The sequence below is a fragment of the Microcaecilia unicolor genome, chromosome 13 (genome assembly GCF_901765095.1).
Source record: "Microcaecilia unicolor chromosome 13, aMicUni1.1, whole genome shotgun sequence".
NCBI lineage: Eukaryota > Metazoa > Chordata > Amphibia > Gymnophiona > Siphonopidae > Microcaecilia > Microcaecilia unicolor.
In genome coordinates this window covers 31,063,274-31,086,307 of record NC_044043.1, presented here as the reverse complement: position 1 = coordinate 31,086,307, position 23,034 = coordinate 31,063,274, and the positions used below count along the sequence as shown (strand labels likewise).

Here is a 23,034-nt window from a genome sequence, read left to right as displayed (position 1 = left end):
CTGTTGTACCCTCGCCGTTGCGAGGTTCAATTGACCTGGGTTATTGTTTTGAGTGAGCCTGAGAGCTAGGGATACCCCAGTCGTGAGAACAAGCAGCCTGCTTGTCCTCGGAGAAAGGGTATGATACATACCTGTAGCAGTTGTTCTCCGAGGACAGCAGGCTGATTGTTCTCACCTACCCTCCCTCCTCCCCTTTGGAGTTGTGTGTTTCATATTTTATTGCTTGTCATTCAACTGGCGGGAGCGGTCGCGCACGGGCGGGAAGGCGGCCGCGCATGCGCGGTGGGCGTGGCCTGCGTGCCGACCGTCCCGCGAAGCTTCTTCCGGTTGGTGGGGGCTGCCGCGGACGTCAACCCAGTCGTGAGAACAATCAGCCTGCTGTCCTCGGAGAACAACTGCTACAGGTATGTATCATACCCTTTTTCAGGGCACAGACCGTATAAGTCTGCCCAGCACTATCCCCGCCTCCCAACCACCAGCCCCGCCTCCCACCACTGGCTCTGACACAGACCGTATAAGTCTGCCCAGCACTATCCCCGCCTCCCAACCACCAGCCCTGCCTCCCACCACTGGCTAAGCTTCTTGGGATCCCTTCCTTCTGAGGAGGATTCCTTTATGTTTATCCCACGCATGTTTGAATTCCGTTACCGTTTTCCTCTCCACCACCTCCCGCGGGAGGGCATTCCAATCACCACTCTCTCCGTGAAAAAATACTTCAAGGTTCGTTTGCAGATTAATACCTTTCAAATATTTGAACGTCTGTATCATATCACCCCTGTTTCTCCTTTCCTCCAGGGTATACATGTTCAGGTCAACGCAAATCCCATACCATTCTCGTAGCTTTTCTTTGCACCGCTTCCATTTTTTAACATCCTTCACAAGATACGGCCTCCAAAACTGAACACAATACTCCAGGTGGGGCCTCACCAACGTCTTATACAGGGGTATTAAAACCTCTTTTCTTCTACTGGTCACACCTCTCTCTATACAGCCTAGCAATCTTCTAGCTACGGCCACCGCCTTGTCACACTGTTTCGTCGCCTTCAGGTCCTCAGATACTATCACCCCAAGATCCCTCTCCCCGTCCGTACCTATCAGACTCTCACCGCCTAACACATATGTCTCCCATGGATTTCTACTCCCTAAGTGCATCACTTTGCATTTCTTCACATTGAATTTTAATTGCCAAACGTTGGACTATTCTTCTAGCTTCCGCAGATCTTTTTTCATGCTTTCCACTCCCTCCGGGGTGTCCACTCTGTTGCAAATCTTGGTGTCATCCGCAAAAAGGCAAACTTTACCTTGTAAGCCTTCGGCAATATCACTCACAAATATATTGAATAGAATCGGCCCCAGCACCGATCCCTGAGGCACTCCACTACTCACCTTTCTCTCCTCCGAGCGAACTCCATTTACCACCATCCTCTGGCGTCTGCCCATCAACCAGTTCCTAATCCAGTTCACCACTTCGGGTCCTATCTTCAGCCCACATTGATATCTTCCCCCTTAAGTGTCTTATTCTACAAAATTCCATGTATAAGAGCAGTCAAGCCAAGCTCCTAAAAGCCATCTTAACATATTTTTTAAGGTCATTTTAAATATCAGAGAATTAGGCACAAAATTGTTCCTTAGTTACTCTTCTAAATCTTTGGCTAAAACAAGGAACACTGGTGAAGGACTTCTGCGCTGCACTAGGGGAACCCTCCTCGCCCTCTGTTTTCTAGAACATTCCAAGCCCATTCGATGTTAACAGAACACCTGCTCTCTTTCACACATGCAAAACACAGGTAGACCCTCACCAAGAATAGGATAAGTAAACCACAAACTAAAAACAGAAATATGTACACAAAAATTAAATGAAATCCCCAAGAAGCCAGACTCTGCATGCAGTGCAACACCAAAGAAATAGAACCAGTGATGCATGACCCCTGCACTGTACAAAATATAAAGCTGGCAGATATGCATTTCAAAAACTGACATATTTCAATCACTGCATTAAAAATTAACAAAGTAAAATAAGGTGGTATCTTTTTATTGGACTAATTAATACATTTTTTTTACTAGCTTTCAGCAGCCAAAACCTCTTTCTTTAGTTCGGAGCACTACACTGCTGTTATGGTATACTGTTCTGCCCTAAGGAAGGAGATTTTAAGCCCCGAAAGCTAGTCAAAAATATATATTGTTAGTCCAACAGAAACATCACCTTATTCTCTCTCTCTCTCTCTCTCTCTCTCTCTCTCTCTCTCTCTCTCTCTCTCTCTCTCTCCCCTCCTACCATCCAGCATTGCCCATGTGTCATCTGCCTCTGCCCCTGACATGCAGCATTCCACTGGCCCCCTCCACACCATCATTACTGCTAACTGCTAACTCTCTCCCTCTCCTATGCATTATTGCCTTCTCTCTCTCCCCTTCCTTCCCCTCCATTATGCCCCATTTCTTTCTTTCTCTCTCTCCCACCATCTAGCATTGCCCCTATCTCTCTCTCCCCCTCCTCTCCGATGCAGTATTGCACCTGTCTCTCTCGCTTCGCACCACTCCAACATTTTCTGTCTCTCCTTTTTCCATTCCAGCATTTCCTCTTTCTCCCTTCCCTCATCTAGTATTGCCCCATGTCTCTCTCTTTCCCATCCCATCCAGTATTGACCAATTTCTCTCTCTTGCCCCAGTCCACCTCTCTCTCCCCCCCTCCCTTTCTAATCCAGTATTGCCTTCCCTTCTCTCTCTCTGTCTCTCTCCATTCCAACATTCCCTCCGTCATCCAGTGTTGTTCCTGTGTTTTCCCATTCCATCCAGTATTGTCCCATTTCTCTCTCTGCCATGACGTATTCATTGTGGATATACTAAAAACCTGATTAGTTTGAGAACCGCTGGCTTAATATTTAAAAGTGTGGTATCCAATAATGCATTTTTGGTGTAAAGACTAAAGGTTAATCTGGGACAGCCAGGATTGTGTCTTAGTGTAATTAAAGAAATTGAGACTGAGGCTCAAGATTAAACATATTTCTTAATACGTGGAGTTTACAGATGGTGTAATTGCTTTCCTGCTTCCTTAATCTGCTTATGTGTGCATGTAACCTGAACCTCTTAATTCCTGGCAGTTTGGTGGTACTGTTAAGAAAACCTGGGCTTAGAATGCAAGCAGAACTGGTGTAGCAAGCACAAACAAGTCCTGATCAGGATTACTGGGACATGTCTCACAAAGACATTATACTGTCTTTGCAGTGACCAGACTAGTACATTGTGAGGAGGGGTGGGGGTAGTTCTGAATGAAAGCTCATGGCAGCAGATCAGGCCTGGTTCTGATTAAGCTATCAGTCTAAAGGAGCAGGAGAAAGCACAGAGTGCAAAAAAATGATCATATTTTTTGCTTACCTCTTCCCCTTTTATTTTAATTTCAAACCTTTTATTAATGACCATGAAAGTACAATAAACAGTACAAAAACTTGACAAGTTAGCAGTAATTCCCCCTCCAACAGTCAAAACCGCACAGCTCCACCCCCCCCCCCCCTTTGTACCAACTTTCCCCTTCTAGTTTAAACATTTTGATACCACTAGGGGTGGACTGGTGCCATTTTGAACCCAAGGGGCATTAATTTTAAACAATATATTTTAGAATTTCTAAAATTAAATGAGTCAAAACAAAATTACATTTCTGTTTGTTTTTTTGTTTGTTACATTTGTACCCCGCGCTTTCCCACTCATGGCAGGCTCAATGCTTCTTTTGTTTCATTTGAGTGACCTTAAAATGAAAAATAAATCAATAAATACAAAATTCCTGTTCTTACCCCACCACCTTCCAAAAAGAATTCTCCCCGTTTCCTTCAGCCTCCCACTTCCCTCACAAACCTGGTAAAAGCACCAATGCCAGATTCTAAAGTAGTGTCGTATGGTTTGGCAGGAGCAACTGGGATCACTCTTGTCCGCATTTTGATTTGAGGGAGGGGGACAACTTTTAGAAAAGTTGGGGCAGGTGGGAAGTTCTTTGTTTCCTTTTAGTTGTCCCAGAATGAAAGCAAAACATTTTTTTAAAAACATGAAAAAAACACAAAAACAGTTTAAAAAATCAAAGTGAAACACAAAGGATGATATTCTATACGCAAAACCATAATCTACTGTTCATATGGAGCGAGATTTATTTATATAACTGTATAGTTATAAGCCCAATTTTGTACAGGTTGTCATGGTCCATTCTGGATATTTTAAATGAATAGAATAAAATTTTGTAAGGTATTTTACAAAAAGCTCACTGAATTTGGAGTTGTTAAAATAAAATACATATAAGGCTGCAGGAAAAACCTTGTGTAATTGGCAGTATCGTAAGCAGTGGAATGGGACTGGGCTGTGACTCCGCCAATCGTTTGCCTAACACAGCATCAGTAACAGGAAAGCTTGGGGGAGGGGGTCATACATTGGTTTGTTTGGCTCCTTCCTACCAAAAAAGTGTTCTGCTCCAGAAAGGGTCATTTTACAAAGAAAGTCATTGAAAACAAAAAAAAAGTGACATCACTCAGAACTTCAAACATTTGACAGCAGTTATATCTTTAAACTAGTGGTTCTCAACCCAGTCCTCAGGTCACACCCAGCCAGTCGGGTTTTCAGGATTTCCACAATGAATATGCACAAGATAGATTTGCTTGCACTACTTCCTTGGTATTCAAATCTAACTCATGCAAATTCTATGTAAATATCCTGAAAACCTGACTGGCTGGGTGTGCCCCAAGGATTGAGTTGACAAGTACTGCTGTAAGTGACATTTTTTTTCTACCTATGCGTGCAAGTGCCAGATTTCACAAAACTGAACCTTCATGAACTACAAAACTTCAATTTTTGGCTTTTGTCAGTGGTTTTGACCACCGCAGATGTATGCAGAATTTCCCTGTCAATCACTTCTCCTAAACCTAGGTCCAAGAACAGTGAGCTGACACTTGCAGGGGAAATGCCAAGGGGGGGGGGGGAGGAGGGAGGGACATTGTTTGAAGTATATGTGTTTTGCCATTGCAAAATAAGAAATAAACACCCTGTAAACCAACAGAGGAGCCAACTTTACGAGAAGTTAAGGGGTGCTGAAATCCATACAAATTTCCCTCAGTACCCACTGCACCCAGAGAACTTGCATGTATGACACCCAGAACATGCCTGCTTCAAATCAATGCGTACCAGGATATACATATGTCAGTAGCAGCCTTCTTATCCATAGAGGGCCATTTACTCATGTAAACCTATTATTTGTGCTTTGTACACATATGTATTTACCTATTTTTTTTGTTTTGTTACATTTGTACCCCGCACTTTCCCACTCATGGCAGGCTCAATGCAGCTTACATGGGGCAATGGAGGGTTAAGTGACTTGCCCAGAATCACAAGGAGCTGCCTGTGCCGGGAATCAAACTCAGTTCCTCAGGACCAAAGTCCACCACCCTAACCACTAGGCCACTCCTCCACTCTGTGTAAGACTTGTTTTATATCCCTGGTCTTTCTTTTGAGCCTTAGAAGAAGGGATCAATGACAATTGTAGTGGGCAGCGTGGAGGGGCATAATCGAATGGTGCCGGCCATCTATATGGCCGGCCCCGTAAAGCGGCGTCCCAACCGTATTATCGAAATAAAATAGCCAGCTATCTTTCGTTTCGATAATATGGTCGGAGCCGGCCAAATCTCAGCATTTGGGCCGGCTTTAGAGATGGCCGGCATTGGTTTCCAGCAATAATGGAAACTAATGCCGGCGATCTCAAACCCGGCCAGATCCAAGGCATTTGGTCATGGGAGGAGCCAGCATTTGTAGTGCACTGCAGTGGACTTCAAAAATTGCTCCCAGGTGCATAGCTCCCTTACCTTGTGTGCTAAGCCCCCCCAAATCCCCCCCAAAACCCACTCTCCACAACTCTACACCACTACCATTGCCCTAAGGGGTGAACAGGGGCACCTACATGTGGGTACAGTGGGTTTTGGGGGGGGGGGTTGGAGGGCTCCCATTTACCACCACAAGTGTAACAGGTAGGGGGGGATGGGCCTGGGTCCACCTGCCTGAAGTGCACTGCACCCACAAAAAACTGCTCCAGGGACCTGCATAATGCTGTCAGGGAGCTGGGTATGACATTTCAGGCTGGCACAGAGGCTGGCAAAAAATGTTTAAAATTTTTTTTTTTTTTTGGGTGGGAGGGGGTTGGTGACCACTGGGGGAGTAAGGGGAGGTGATCCCCGATTCCCTCCGGTGGTCATCTGGTCAATTGGGGCACTTTTTTGAGGCTTGGTCCTAAAAATAAATGGACCAAGTGAAGCCGGCCAAGTGCTCGTTAGAGCCGGCCTTCTTTTTTCCATTATCGGCCAAAGCTGGCCATCTTGTAACCACGCCCCTGTCCCGCCTTCCGTACCCTTCTGAAACGCCCCCTTTAACTTTGGCCGGCCCTGCAACAGAAAGCAGTTGGAGCTGGCCAAAATCAGCTTTCAATTATACCGATTTGGCCGGGTTTAGGAGATGGCCGGCCATCTCCTTCGAAAATAAGCAGGATAGTGGCACGGACCCCTGGATGTTGGGCTGTTGAGCAAGACCAGCAACTTACTTCACAAAGGTTGGAACAAGATCCAGCAAGGCTTTTTGTTTAGCTCAAATGTTATTTCTAAGTTGCAGAGGAGTCAAAAAAATGTAGATTCTTCTTTTAAATATCTAGCCATTAGGGTTTGGAATGGGCTGCCAAATTATGTAAGGTTGACTATTTCTTATTTTTTGTTATTTAGGAAACGTCTGAAATCTCATACATTTTCTGACATAGGCACAGGATGTATTTAGGTTTGGCATTTTTCATGTTCTTTTGTAATTCCATCTCTTTTTTTGCTTGTAATCCTCGATGAATCTAACTGGAGATATTGCAGAATACAAGTCATTCATAGCATTGCATTATCCTGTCCTTCTCCTTCATCTCTTGCAGCGCTGAAGGTTCCTGCGAGGATGGCAACCCTCTCTGAGCTCAAAGAGCTCTTTCGCAATGCCAACGCAGTCTGCTTCGACGTGGACAGCACGGTCATTACAGAAGAAGGCATAGACGAGCTGGCAAAGATCTGTGGTGTTGGGAATGCTGTGGCGGAAATGTACGAGCAGCTCCTGTTTTGGGTTTGATTGGGTAGACAATGTGAATGGGGACAGACGAGTCAGTACCTAACGCATCTGGAAGTACTCGGAGGACAGAGTGAACCTTTTTAGAATAATATTTTAGCTAATAAGGTTTATTTATTTATTTTATTGCATTTGTATCCCACATTTTCCCACCTCTTTGCAGGCTCAATGTGGCTTACAATATATAATGCTTCTGGGAAAGAATTCCAGTTAATTAGCAAGCATAGAACCAGGTATTTGGATTTAACTCGCACATTTTCAGTAGTTGTTCAAAGTGAGTTACACTCGGGAACAGTAGGTACAATGTGCAGAGGGAAACCGCACTTCATAGGGTTAATTCTGCATATACCAAAGATCATTACCACACACTCTCTCTGCTGATTGGTCAGATAGGGTGATGTCAGTGCCACTCCCTAACCTGTTAGGCATGATCTGGGAGTGGACCGTGCTGCAGTGGTGTGGAGGCGTAGGCTAATGGTTGATGCAGTGGTCTGAGAACCAGGGGGACCGGGTTTGATTCCTACTGCAGCTCTTTGTGACTCTTGGCTAGTTACTTAGGGGTCCTTTTACTAAGGTGTGCCAAAAAGTGACCTCCGCTGGTTTAGACACATTTTGGATGCTCGCAGGTCCAAAAAAGGCCTTTTTTTTTTTGTTGCTGAAAATGGACGTGCAGCTAAATGAAAATTGGTGTGCATCCATTTTGGGCTTGAGACCTTACCGCCACCCATTCACTTAGCACTAAGGTGTCATGCGTTAACCGGGCGGTAATCGTCAGTGCGTGTACAATGCCAACTACAGCCTGGTTAGCACCACATGCCGGAAAATAAAATATATTTTCCAGTGCACATACTGGACGCACGTAAAATATGAAATTACCGCCTGGGCCACACGGTAGCCGGGCAGTAATTCCGAATTGGTGCACGTTGGGCTTGTATAGGGCACCTGCATGGCTTAGAAAAAGGGCCCCTTAACCTTCTACTGCCCCAGGTACAAAATAAGTATCTGTATATAATATGTAAATTGCTTTGATTGTAATCACAGAAAGGCAGTATATCAAATCCCATCCCCTAACAGTGGCGTTCCCAGGGGCGCTGACACCCCCCCCCCCCCCCCCGGGAGCAGCGCCCCCCCCGGCGAAGGGACACCCCCCACCCCGGCGAAAGAACCCCCCCTGGGTGCACGCTGCTGGGGGGTGCCGCGCACTGGTCAGCGTCATTGGTTTCCATGCTCCCTCTGCCCCGGAACAGGTTATTTTTTTTTCCTGTTCCGGGGCAGAGGGAGCATGGAAACCAACGATGCTGACCGGCGTGCGGCACCCCCCCAGCGGCATGCACCCGGGGCAGACCGCCCCCCCTTGGTACGCCACTGTCCCCTAATGCCCCTTCAGTCAGCTAACTGGCTAAGCAAATACATAACATTATCACAGCCTTTTTTGTTCTCTTAACTTCATAGGCCAAATTAACCAGGAACCAGTCTGAATATTGGCCAGCTCCCAGCTAACTTTCAAGTTAGCACACATACCCGGATATTCAGTGCCAGGAACCATGCAAGTGTCAGCATTGAGTATCCAGGGTTAGGTCAGTTAGGTTAGTGCCAAAGTAAGAACCTTGACTGTCCTTGACTGTATATGTTGAGTCTCTTTGAGTTATTTCATTGATTTGGACATCAGTAAATTGGACTGTTCATACATCGTCTTAAGACCCTTTCTTGAAGGCTCATAGCACCAGAGCCAGAAGTGTTTCTGACTGAGCTGGAAAATCAAATGTTAAAGTAATAGAAGAAAACTGCTAAAAGAAAAAGAAAACAAACCTTATTCTTGAACTGAACCAGAGCTAAGCTGGCATGTGGACATAATGTAGTGATCTGTATAAAGGCTGTCACCTCACAGCAAGGTTGAAGTCACACTCGCATATACATTTCAATTTTATTTGATATCCCGCAAATCTAGGACTAAAATCTGAGCGGACGTCAAACAATTATATTGCTATGGGAATCAAAACAAAGGAATACCACGTAAGGAGGCCTAAGTTACAATCCTAATTATAATATATGTGTCAGGAGAACACAAGGTTGCTACTCAATAATATTAATAAGGTACAATAGGGAAGGAGGTCAGTGAATTAAGTAATTTGTCAGGTTACAATCATAACTCACACTGTGAATAAAGAGAACATCCTTTTCCATTATTGTTAGTTAGGCTGCACTGGCTGAGTAACTTAAGCATTAGTGATGCTTGAGGCTAGAAATGTTTTTGGGTGCAGCCCAGAGGGTGATAACTAGAGATAATAATCTCAATGCACAGAGAGTTATGCAGAGCACCAAGGCATCCAGCTGCTGCAGAATAGATGAAGCCACCATGACTGGATTCAGGGCCAACAACTGGCATGTTCTTAAGCCTTCCCCATCGGAGGTGGAGGAGTAGCCTAGTGGTTAGTGCAGTGGACTTTGATCCTGGGGAACTGGGTTCAATTCCCACTGTAGCTCCTTGTGACTCTGGACAAGTCACTTAACCCTCCATTGCCCCTGGTACAAAATAAGTACCTGAATATATGTAAACCACTTTGAATGTAGTTGCAAAAACCTCAGAAAGGTGGTATATCAAGTCCCATTTCCCTTCCCTTTCCCTATGAATGGAGGATCTGCAGCAGAGCTAGCTATGCCTATGCCCTGTTAGGAGAAGGCAGACCCCAGGGGAAGGGAGTGCAGAGCCCAGGCAAATCTGCCAAGCAGGTCCCAATCCACCCTCACATTTGATGGCAGGGTCCTTGACATTTCCCGGTTTGGATGCCTCCGTAGCTGCTACATTAGGCAGCACATATATTTTTCATCAGGCGCTGTGGAAGAGGAATTAAATTGATTTCTAGCTGGAGGAGCAGGAAACAGTAATAGTGGCAAGATAGTGGCCATGAACACAGCCATGGGGAGGGCGGGCGGGCAGGGGGGGGGGGGGGGAGGGCGAAGGACAGCAGCATTGGGCTGTGGAACTAACCAGTGAATCCTAAGGAGCATGATGGACAGCTCCCATAATCATTCCACCATCTCTCCAGAAGTGATGGTAAATATAAGGCTACTGTGGTGGGGGAGGGAGGTTCAGGACCCTCTAATGTGCACAGGCTGTGCCAAACACCCCAATTCACATTCCCCTCCCCACCCCACACCTTTACAACTAATGATAGCCCTTTTAGGCAAGATGTAATTAGCATCCTTTCCATATCTCTAAAACCAGCAGAAACCCCATGGAACACCTGTCCCTTGATATATATATTTTTTATTATTACATTTGTACCCCACGCTTTCCCACTCATGGCAGGCTCAATGCGGCTTACATGGGGCAATGGAGGGTTAAGTGACTTGCCCAGAGTCACAAGGAGCTGCCTGTGCCTGAAGTGGGAATTGAACTCAGTTCCTCAGGACCAAAGTCCACCACCCTAACCACTAGGCCAGTTCTGAAGAACTGAGGGAGATTAATAATCTTACAACAGGAGAGGAGGCAGCCCCACTCCACCAACAGCAGAGTTACAAGTACATTTTATTTCAGCAAACTGCTAAGAAGCTAATGTGCCAAACAAGTGTCCACTGTTTCCCTATCACTGAAGTACCTTTCTGGCTGATGTTAGGTTTTGCCATCTGTTTCAGGACCCGCAGAGCGATGGGCGGCTCTCTGACCTTCAAGGCTGCCTTAACAGAACGTCTGGCGCTGATCCGGCCTTCCAGGCAGCAGGTGGAAGCTCTAATTAACAATCATCCTCCCAAGCTAACGAAGGGAATAAAGTAAGTGCAGGGACTTGAAATATCATCTGTCGACATCAAGCTCGATATGAAATTCAGTGATAAATGGGGCAATTCTTTAGTTTAGCTGCTCACATTAACAGCTGTTGCATGCCTATATGCCAGCATAAGTACATAAGTATTTCCATACTGGGAATGACCAAAGGTCCATCGAGGCCAGCATCCTGTTTCCAACAGTGGCCAATCCAGGTCACAAATACCCGGCAAGATCCCCAAGATGTACAAAACATTCTATACTGCTTATCCCAGAAATAGTGGATTTTCCCCAAGTCCATTTAATAACGGTCTATGGACTTTTCCTTTAGGAAGCCGGCCAAGCCTTTTTTAAACTCCGCTAAGCTAACTGCCTTTACCACATTCTCTGGCAACGAATTCCAGAGTGCCACCTAAGAGCTATTCGGCAAATACAGTGATACCTTGGTTTTCGTCGATAATCCGTCCGAAAACAATTGGCGAAATCCAAAACCAACAAAAACCGAGGCAATTATTTCCATATGAATCAATGTAAAGGGCGACCCACACTGAGCAGGAGAACGCATGGGTCGCCCTTTGTTTTCGCAAAATTAGCAGTGAGGCCACGTGTGGGTACACCAACAAAATCCAAGGCAACCAACGAAATCCGAGACAAATTTTTCGAGGAAAAAATTGATGAAAACCGAAACCAACAATAACCAAAGTCAACGAAAACCAAGGTATTACTGTACCTGCTTAACTTACATAGCAATCATTTGCAAGGGGGCGTGCAGAAGGGTGGAGCATGAGCAGGACATAGGGAGGGCTCCCACTTACACATGTAACTCACAGAACCCTGGAAATTTAAATGGCTTTCTGCCACACTTAGACTCTGACACTTACACCAAAAGGAGACAATTCTATAACAAGCGGGCTGTGCATTAGAATCCTGTCCTATACAGAAATGCACGTGCCTATGCTCCTTTATAAAATACTATTGTGACAGTATCCATGCGTCTAACCATTAGAACTTCATATCGTGAGACTTAATCTCTAGCCTTTAGTGTCAGCTGAATGAAAATATTTTTTATATGTGCTCAGAGATTCTCTTAAGGACCATCACAGACAAAACAGAGGTCTTTTCTTGTCCAATGGCCTCTAATCACTGCACAGTTTTTCTTTTTTTTACGTGCCAATATATGCTATATTTTTTATGAGCTCACAATAACAAAAATAAACCGCTTAACTTGAGCGGTATAGAGACCCTATACCGCTCAAGTTAAGTGGTTTATTTTTATTATTGTGAGTTTATAAAAAAACATGTCATGTATTGGCACGTAAAAAAAAACTGTGCAATGATTAGAGGCCATTGGACAATATAAGATCTCTGTTTGTTCCTTGATGATCACATGCCCGGTTGGTGTCCTGGCATGTGAGGGGGACCAGTGCACTACGAATGCTGGCTCCTCCAACAACCAAAGGGCTTGGATTTGTTCGTTTTTGAGATGGGTGTCCTTGGTATCCATTATGGCCGAAAACAGGGGACGACCATCTCTAAGGTCGACCTAAATGTTGAGATTTGGGCGTCCCCGCCCTTATTATCGAAACGAAAGATGGACGCCCATCTCGTTTCGATAATACGTGTTTCCCCGCCCCTTCGTGGGGACGTCCTTAGAGATGGGCGCCATTAGAGATGCTCGTCCCCATTCGATTATGCCCCCCTTAGTGTTTATCGCATGCTAGGTTTTAGTTTGTAAAAGGGGTCCTTAGCATCTCCTAAATAGGAAGCGGCAATTGCTCCCATGTTAATTATTTACAGTTGCTGTACACTAATGACAACATTAGCGCATGATCTGCAATAAAAAAAGATTAAAAGTCTTATTTTACTAATGCATTAAATATGGGCTTAGTGTGTGGGAAAGTCTACATTAAAGCACACTAAGCCCTTTTTTTTAAAAACAGTTTAGTAAAAGGGCCCCCTTGTGTGGGACATATTTTCTAAAATTAAATGAACAATAAAAGTTACTGCTTTTACAGAGTAGTCAGCTAGCTTTTATTGTTTGAGTAACTAGTAGCTGTCTTTCTAGTTAATTCTTTGGAAACAGGAGAGATCTTCACAGTGTGCCTTTAGCCTGGATGTAAATTACCAAGGAGGCAAATATTGTTGACATTTTGCATTGAAAGAAAATGTGAGAGTAATGAACTTGTACATTCAAAGCTCTTCAGCAGTTCTGTATGAAACGGCTTCTCTTGACTGATTATTTAGGACTTTATTATTATTAACATTTGTATAGCGCTACCAGACGCACGCAGAGCTGAACACCTTGCACAGAGAGACAGTCCCTGCTCGATAGAGTTTACAATCTAAAAATACAGACAGACAAGACAATTGAGGGCGAGGAAAGTACTGGGTGAAAAGGAACAAGGATAGGGGAATTGAGTAGTAGTTAGGAGCCAAAAGCAGTGGTGAAAAGGTGGGTTTTCAGCATAGATTTGAAAACAGGTAGAGATGGAGCTAGGCGTACAGGCTCAGGAAGTCCATTCCAGGCATAAGGTGCCGCGAAGGAAAAGGAATGAAGCCTGGAATTAGCAGTGGAGGAGAAGGCTGGCCTTAAGTAGCGGTGACAGAGGCGGTTGCTCAGGGATCCGCGCCTGAGTCAACTTTGCAGCTGACCAACTGTTTTTTCCTTTTCTATATCCATCTCCCTCTTGGTCTCCTCTCTCCCTTTCCCTCGGTGATTGTGCTCCTCAGCACTGATGCTCAACACTCCTCCCACAGTGCTACTGGCCAGTCCTTATAGCTCCTCCCTCTGGTTCCCCCTCACCCTTTTGGTGTTGCGCTTCTCAGAGGGATAACACAATTTTGTTGCCTTTTCAGCTTCACCCGCTCACAAGGCCAGCCTGAAATAAATAAATAAATCCCTGACATCTTGATTGAAATCTTAAGTCCCACCGGTGGGGAGGGAGTGATGGGATTGAGGACACAAAACTGGTCTGCAGAGAGCCCCACAGTTGCTAAGGCCAGCCTTGCTTACAAGCACAATTTCCATCAGTCAGGTCCTGCAGTACCTGAATGTAACTCGCCTTGAGCTATAACTGAAAAAGGCGTGAGGTAAAATGCAAAATCCCTTCCTCTTCTCCTTGGCTGTGCTAGAAGTCTTCTCTGGTAGCTCTCATTAGCTGAGATCCTGACAAAACACAAATGATTTTTAGGTCATTTCCCCTAAATGTTTAACTAATTGTTCACAAAATCATCCATGGAGATGCCCCGAACTACATGCTTGACCTTGTGGACCTGCCTCCCATTAATGCTAATAGATCAGCCCGCAAATTCCTTAACCTACACTTCCGCAACTGTAAAGGATTAAAATACAAGCTAGTACATGCGACTAGCTTCTCCTACATGAGTACGCAGCTATGGAATGCACTACCAACTGACTTGAAAATGATCAATGAAATAACTAACTTTCGCAAATCTCTGAAAACCTATCTCTTCAACAAGGCCTATAACGAGAAGCCATAGCTTAACCATAACACTTCAACACTTCACCCTATTCTGATAGTCATCTTTCTATAACTGTTTGCTTAGATCTATTGTCACATCCTTGATCCTGTTGTAACACCAATTGTATTTGTTACCCTGGAATGGCGATGCCATATCAGGTCTCTGTAAGCCACATTGAGCCTGCAAATAGGTGGGAAAATGTGGGATACAAATGGAATAATAATAATGCTCCTGGGCTTCTTTCTCTGCAGGGAGCTGGTACACAGGCTACATGAGAGAAACGTCGAGGTCTTCTTGATTTCGGGAGGATTTCGGTGCATCGTGGAGAACGTAGCCAGACGGCTGAACATTCCATTAACAAATGTGTTTGCTAACAGGCTCAAGTTTTACTTTAATGGTAAGAACTAGAGCATCATGCCTTGAAAGATAATTGTCTCAGTGAGGTCCATCCCTCCTGGGAACTCTAAGCTGGATTTATACCCACTAGAAAGGAGACCTGATAAAGCAAACAGCTCTTGAAAACCAGATACCTGCATTTTGGACAAACAATACATATTTGTTTTGTTTTATTTTAGTCAAGTGTGTTGGTTTTTCATAATTTTTGCTGTTTTATGATTTTGTGTTGTTAATGTTGTTTTGTTTACAGTGGGGGAAATAAGTATTTGATCCCTTGCTGATTTTGTAAGTTTGCCCACTGACAAAGACATGAGCAGCCCATAATTGAAGGGTAGGTTATTGGTAACAGTGAGAGATAGCACATCACAAATTAAATCCGGAAAATCACATTGTGGAAAGTATATGAATTTATTTGCATTCTGCAGAGGGAAATAAGTATTTAATCCCTCTGGCAAACAAGACCTAATACTTGGTGGCAAAACCCTTGTTGGCAAGCACAGCGGTCAGACGTCTTCTGTAGTTGATGATGAGGTTTGCACACATGTCAGGAGGAATTTTGGTCCACTTCTCTTTGCAGATCATCTCTAAATCATTAAGAGTTCTGGGCTGTCGCTTGGCAACTCGCAGCTTCAGCTCCCTCCATAAGTTTTCAATGGGATTAAGGTCTGGTGACTGGCTAGGCCACTCCATGACCCTAATGTGCTTCTTCCTGAGCCACTCCTTTGTTGCCTTGGCTGTATGTTTTGGGTCATTGTCGTGCTGGAAGACCCAGCCACGACCCATTTTTAAGGCCCTGGCGGAGGGAAGGAGGTTGTCACTCAGAATTGTACGGTACATGGCCCCATCCATTCTCCCATTGATGCGGTGAAGTAGTCCTGTGCCCTTAGCAGAGAAACACCCCCAAAACATAACATTTCCACCTCCATGCTTGACAGTGGGGACGGTGTTCTTTGGGTCATAGGCAGCATTTCTCTTCCTCCAAACACGGCGAGTTGAGTTCATGCCAAAGAGCTCAATTTTTGTCTCATCTGACCACAGCACCTTCTCCCAATCACTCTCGGCATCATCCAGGTGTTCACTGGCAAACTTCAGACGGGCCGTCACATGTGCCTTCCGGAGCAGGGGGACCTTGCGGGCACTGCAGGATTGCAATCCGTTATGTCGTAATGTGTTACCAATGGTTTTCGTGGTGACAGTGGTCCCAGCTGCCTTGAGATCATTGACAAGTTCCCCCCTTGTAGTTGTAGGCTGATTTCTAACCTTCCTCATGATCAAGGATACCCCACGAGGTGAGATTTTGCGTGGAGCCCCAGATCTTTGTCGATTGACAGTCATTTGTACTTCTTCCATTTTCTTACTATGGCACCAACAGTTGTCTCCTTCTCGCCCAGCGTCTTACTGATGGTTTTGTAGCCCATTCCAGCCTTGTGCAGGTGTATGATCTTGTCCCTGACATCCTTAGACAGCTCCTTGCTCTTGGCCATTTTGTAGAGGTTAGAGTCTGACTGATTCACTGAGTCTGTGGACAGGTGTCTTTCATACAGGTGACCATTGCCGACAGCTGTCTGTCATGCAGGTAACGAGTTGATTTGGAGCATCTACCTGGTCTGTAGGGGCCAGATCTCTTACTGGTTGGTGGGGGATCAAATACTTATTTCCCTCTGCAGAATGCAAATAAATTCATATACTTTCCACAATGTGATTTTCCGGATTTAATTTGTGATGTGCTATCTCTCACTGTTACCAATAACCTACCCTTCAATTATGGGCTGCTCATGTCTTTGTCAGTGGGCAAACTTACAAAATCAGCAAGGGATCAAATACTTATTTCCCCCACTGTATATATTTTTTGTGTGTGTGTAGTTTGTTCTCTGCATAGAATGGTTTGCATCCAGTTTTGCTAAATATTTATATCATCGATAACCTAATTGTTGATCTTTTCCTTTTTTTATTATGCTATTGTTGAAAATTACAATTTCCCATAATATATGAAGCAAATTACAGAAATAGCTCAATTGCTAACAAATAGCAAAAGAAAAAACAACAGCTTTACGTAGCTCACTTTATGGAATGAGAAGGACCAAAATCGTTGATCTTTTCTGTGTATCCAAGTGGACTAACAATGACCCTGAAACACACAGGGCCACACAGCCATATATTTTGGATCTGTTTGTGCAGTTGGTGTAGTCTAAGGGTTAGAGTACAACTCAGAGCACCACTGCCGCTCCTTGCAACCTTAGGTAATCCACTTAACCCTCCTTTACCTCAGGTACAAACTTGTAAGCCCCCTGGGGTCAGGGAAATTCATACTGCACCTGAATGTAACTCACCCTGAAATTCTGTGAGGTTTGCACTAAATCCTAATTCCTTATTCACTGCATATGACTTGGCCATTCGGTTGTGCCCAATATTTCAACACAAAAGACTTTGACTTTGTACCTGCATTTGATCTCCTCTGAAGAAATTCCAAATATAGAGCAGGTGGTAACAATCTGGTTCCCGGTTTTCAACCACAATGCAGTAACAAAATCTCAAAATATGCTGGGTTTTTTTTAGGCGAGTATGCTGGGTTTGATGAGTCCCAACTAACTGCAGAATCTGGTGGAAAAGGAAAAGTGATTGGCCTACTGAAGGAAAAGTTTGGCTTCAGAAAGCTGGTGATGATTGGAGATGGTGCTACAGATATGGAAGCCTGCCCACCTGCTGTAAGTACTCAAAAACATTACGCATTGCCCCACCATAAGTACTCACTTTAATTCTGCCACTATAGGAAGTTTTACAGCTTATGAAAATTACTACTACTACTACTTATCATTTCTATAGCACTACTAGACGTATGCAGCGCTGTACACTTGAACATGAAGAGACAGTCCCTGCTCGACAGAGCTTACAATCTAGTTAGGACAGACAAACAGGACAAATAAGGGATAATGACAAAGAGTAGCAAGATTCCGGAATCCCAAAGAGTAGCAAGATTCCAGAATCCCAAGACTACTACTACTACTTATCATTTCTATAGCGCTACTAGACGTATGCAGTGCTGTACACTTGAACATGAAGAGACAGTCCCTGCTCGACAGAGCTTACAATCTAATTAGAATATACAGTCATTTTGGGGACAGTCTAAGATACTTTAAAGCAAATTGTCAATTATGGAGGATGAATTGAAGTCAAGCTTTCAAAACTTGATTGTAGAACTATGAATCTGATTTTTGGCAACTTTGTCCTGGCTTCATGTTGTTCAAATTAGGTTGGGTTATATTTGTATACCAAAGTCCTTTAACAACATTATATAACAATTCTGAGATATATATTTGCTTTACGGAATTAGGGGGATGGTGCATGGTAGCAAATGGGCTGTACCAGTGGGCAGAGCATGGGCATGATGGGCGTTCCACCTAGTCTTCAGATTTGAAGGACCATCCTTAGGAAATGCTCCAGGGCCACCAAGAGACGAGCTGGGACCGGCAGTAGTGTCTGTGAGGATTTAATGCCTGTCCTTTTTCCTGCAAGCAGGGGAGGTGACAGTTCTGCACACATGTCTGAGCAGACAAGAGCTGTATCTATGTGCTATAGCGTTATGCCCCGAAGTACCACCATCACAAGGATTTTATTTACAGAAATGTTTGTGATAATATGTGGTTTTGTTTCAGAATAAGTCTTCTTTGTTTTTTGACCCAAACTTTTGGAATTTCTTGAAGCTAGGGATCCGATAAAACCTAAAAACTCACCTGTTCAAGAAGGCATACCCCCCAGTATCTGACATAAACACCGAATAATGAAATATGGCATTTTAATCAGGAAACGGACAGTTTTCAACCCTGAGGCATGATCACACCCAAACATTTTGTCTGAATCACCCCAACCTATTTACCGATAGTACCCCTATACTGTATTTGTTCACACCGGAGTCTGTAACCACGTCTCAGGAACTATGTAAGCCACTTTGAGCCTACTAATAAGTGGGAAAAGGTGCGATAAAAATGTAAAAAATAAATAAATAAATAATAGTCTGAAGTGCAGCCCCCGGGGGTTTTTGCTTTTGTTACAAGTGTAGGCTGATTCATGGGGGGAGGGTAATGTATATTTCCTTTCTTTTTGTTTCTTATTTCAGATCTTATGTCTTTAATTTCTTTTTGGAAGAATTTGTTTGCTTAATTTCTTGTCATGGATTATACTGAATTGATGTATTACTGAAACTTTGCATAAATAAATACATAAGTATATAAGTACTGCTATACTGGGACAGACCGAAGGTTCATCAAGCCCAGCATCCTGTTTCCAACAGTGGCCAATCCAGGTCACAAGTACTTGACAAGATCCCAAAACAGTGCAATACATTTTATGCTGCTTGTCCTAGAAATAAGCAGTGGATTTTCCCCAAGTCCATTTTAATAATGGTCTGTGGATTTTTCCTTTAGGAAGCCATCCAAACCTTTTTTAAAAGAGAAATGTTTGTTATTCCGATATTTTCAGAATTATTCTCTACTGGAACCAGGACAACTGCTACCTAGACTAATAGCAGTGGCGTTCCTGGCCTGGATGGCACCTGGGGCGGAGCGCCGATGCGCCCCCCCCCGGGTGCAGCGCGCCCCCCGCTAGAAGACACCTTCCCCCCCCCGGCAAAATGACACCCCCCCCGGGTGCACACCGCTGTGGGGGGGGGGGTGCTGCGGCGCGCGCCTGCTCCTCCACGTTTGCTAAACTTCGTTCGTTCGCTGCAGCTCCCTCTGCCCCAGAACAGGAAGTAACCTGTTCCAGGGCAGAGAGGGCTGCAGCGAACGAACGAAGTTTAGCGAAAGCGGAGGAGCAGGCGCGCGCTGCGGCACCCCCTAGCGGCGTGCACCCGGGGCGGACCGCCCCCAGCGGCCCCCCCTTGGTACGCCACTGACTAATAGTACGCTCAGAAATTTCCACAATCTTCGGCAATTAGTAGTAACTGTTGCCCAGTGGTATAGCACTTCATTCATAGGGCTACTCTTACTTTTTAACACCGTGTTACCTGCTATTAGTATCTTTTTTTGTGATACATTTACAACACCTGCACCAGCTGTGGTCATTAACCAATACTTTAAAATAGCACAGTCATTCAGAAAAACTGGACTTATCGTTGTGTCAGCGTCCTCACTGACTCCATGCTCCAATGTGTCAAAGAGCCATAGCCGACAAGAGGGGGGGGGGGGGGCAGGGGGGACAAAATTCCCCGGGTCCGGCACCACAGTCCCACCCGCCCTCCGTCGTCGACCGTCTGCCCCCTGCATTGAAATCGCAGTCTCACCTCCATGAAAGCAGCGCTGAAGGCAGCAGAACACCTCCCTTCGATCCTCCTTCCCTCCCTGTGTCCCGCCCTCGTCTGACATAACTTCCGCAAGGGCGGGACACAAGGAGGGAAGGAGGGCTGAAGGGAGGCGTTCTGCTGCCTGCAGCGCTGCTTTCAAGGAGGTGAGACTGCGATTTCAATGCAGGGGGCCCGGCCCGGTGGTGGACGGAGGGGGGAGCGGCGGCAGCGACCTCCGGGGGGGGGGGGAGCGGTGGCGACCTCGGGGGTGGAGGGGGGAGCGGCGGCGGCGACCTCGGGGGGGCGGGGCGGCGAGGGAGGGGCCCCCGGGGCAGCCTTGCCCCGGGCCTGGCCCAGTCTCTTGGCAGCCCTGCAAAGAGCAGAAATGAATATCTGACCGCCTTCCCCTGGAAGCACCCAACGCTTCCAACGCGGGTTTCAACCTTCTTTCCTCAGGGACTCGGGTTAAAGCTGGTCCAGCAGCTTAACGAGAGATAACAGCATAGATGGCAACTTTAACCAAAGTCCCTGAGGAAAGAAGGATGAAACCCTCGGCACCGGGCGCTTCCAAGGGAAGGCGGTCAGATATTCATTTCTGCTCTTTGACACATTGGAGCATGGAGTCACTGAGGACGCTGACACAACGATAAGTCCAGTTTCTCTGAATGACTGTGCTATTTTAAAGTATTGGTTAATGACCACAGCTGGTGCAGGTGTTGTAAATGTATCACAAAAAAAGATACTAATAGCAAGTAACATGGTGTTAAAAAGTAAGAGTAGCCTTATGAATGAAGTGCTATACCACCGGGCAAGTTACTACTAATTGCCGAAGATTGTGAAAAATTCTGAGGGTACTCGTTCAAAAAAATAATTAAGAGCTATTAGTCTAGGTAGCAGTTGTCCTGGTTCCAGTAGAGAACAATTGACATTTTTTTACCAGAGACTGGTGGGATTTTTGTTTGCGATATTTTCAGAATAACACTCCAGTACATATACCTTTTTTTTTTTGCTTGGACATTTGCATAGCTTTAGCTGCTCTTAGTGCAGAACCTTGTGCCAGGGGTGTCGCCAGACCAGTGGTGTACCACGGGGGGGGGGCGGTGGGGGCGGTCCACCCAGGGTGCAAGCAGCTGGGGGGGGGGGGGTGCCGCGCGCCTGTCGGCTCTTCGTTTTCATGCTCCCTTTGCCCGGAACAGGGGGGGGGGGTTATTTCGCCGGGGGATCGGTGGGTTTTTCGCCGGTGGGGGGGGGGGGGGGGGGCGTCGCGCTGTTCCGGGGGGGGGGCGCTGCACCGGGGGGGGGCGGGGCGCATCGGCGATCTGCCCCGGGTGTCAGCCCCCCTAGGAACGCCACTGAGCCAGACTCAACATTTGGGGGATCTGAAGCCCAAAGTGTGTGGGGGGGGGCACAGTTTGCCCTGCCTCCCTGCCACAACCACGGCCCCACATACCTTGGCTGGCAGGGGGTCCCCAACCCCTGCCAGCTGAAGCTTTTTTCCAACGCTGTTCTCTGTGTGTTGCCTGCCCTGCCTCCCCTCAGGTCGCGTGCATTCTCGGTTTTAGTGAAACTGACATGCGCGAATGCTGGAGAGAGGCTTGAGCTGGCAGGGGTTGAGGAATCTCGCCAGCCAAACCAGAGGCTCCAGATCCAATTTGGGGGGCCCAGGCCCCCTGTGGCTACGCCACTGCCTTGTGCACGTGTCTGGTACGTGGTCCCTGATTAGGAGGCAAGTTCTGCATGGATCTAATTTACATATAATTTGCTGACTGCATCAGCGAGCAAAAATCAGGCATTATGTTTGTGTTAGACGCCATGATCAATCTTTCTGCATCGGCCCCTGAGTTTCTGCCCATCTTCTTCTTCTTTATTTTAACTTCTCTCTTTTGTTTCTTCTAGGATGGGTTTATTGGTTTTGGAGGAAATGCAGTAAGACAGCAAGTGAGGGAAAAAGCCACGTGGTACATCACGGACTTTGACGAGCTTCTTAGGGAACTGGATCACGATAACTATAAAATGATACAAAATAATATATATTTTTAACACTTACCTTGAAATATATATATATATATAGAAAATAAATATATTTTATACTTACAAAAAATTGTGCTGTGCAGTGATTTAATTTAGACTGTTTGATGTGGGCAGTGTAAAGGTAATAAAGTACCCTCGTTTTTACTTCGGTGGGTTTGAGGATCTTGCCCACCTCTGACTGTGATTCCCTGTAAATAAAGGATCTGAATTTATCCCGTGCTTTTGTGAGAAGTTTGTAATGTCAACAATGACTGGCTGGGACGCTGCAGATATAGGAGCCTAAGAGGCTCATTTTCAAAGCACTTAGCCTCCCAAAGTTCCATAGAAACCTATGGAACTTAGCCTCCCAAAGTGCTTTGAAAATATGCCTCTAAATGTCTCATGTATCTAACAAAGTGGATTTTTGTCCTCAAAAACTGATGTCTTTAAATAAACTAGTTAGTCTGTAATGGGACTTTCCAAACCTGGGCATTCCATGGGGTTTTTAGAATATCCATAGTGAATATGCATGAGATCAATTTTCAACATATGCAAATCAATTTCATGCAAAGTCATAGTGAATATCTTGGAAAGCTATAGGCTCCTCAGGACAGCTTGAAGAAGCCCTGGTCTATAAGGTGCCACCTTCCTCTGTGACATTCCTACTGCTATAGACTAACACGGCTACCCCTCTGGAAGTTTCCATTATCTCTCTCATTATAGGTCTCTTCAGGACATTCCTCAGGGAGGAGGGTAAAACTTCCAGTAGAGCAGGGGTTCCTAAAACCTGTCCCGGGGGAACCCCAGCCAGTCTGGTTTTCAGATTATCCACAGTTAATATTCATGAGATTGATTTGCATATATTGCCTCCTTGCTATGCAAATCTATCTCATGCATATTAATTGTGGATATCTAAAACATCAGAGTCTGTAGAACCTTAGAGACTAATTTAAATATTATGACAAGTTTATTAACATTTTAATATACCACAAAG

At 45.3% G+C, this 23,034-nt stretch overlaps 1 protein-coding gene across 2 annotated transcripts in view; it reads left to right on the top strand.

Moving 5' to 3' along the window:
* The window catches only part of PSPH (phosphoserine phosphatase), a 30,117-nt gene extending 8,047 nt beyond the window's left edge, over nt 1-22,070 (top strand). For both annotated transcript variants that reach the window (XM_030185744.1, XM_030185745.1), the window contains exons 3-7: nt 6,926-7,085; nt 10,747-10,881; nt 14,608-14,753; nt 17,309-17,457; nt 21,927-22,070. In XM_030185744.1, the coding sequence (XP_030041604.1) occupies nt 6,926-7,085; nt 10,747-10,881; nt 14,608-14,753; nt 17,309-17,457; nt 21,927-22,070 (734 nt within the window). The remainder of the gene's footprint in view (nt 1-6,925; nt 7,086-10,746; nt 10,882-14,607; nt 14,754-17,308; nt 17,458-21,926) is intronic.
* Nucleotides 22,071-23,034: the final 964 nt, after the last annotated feature.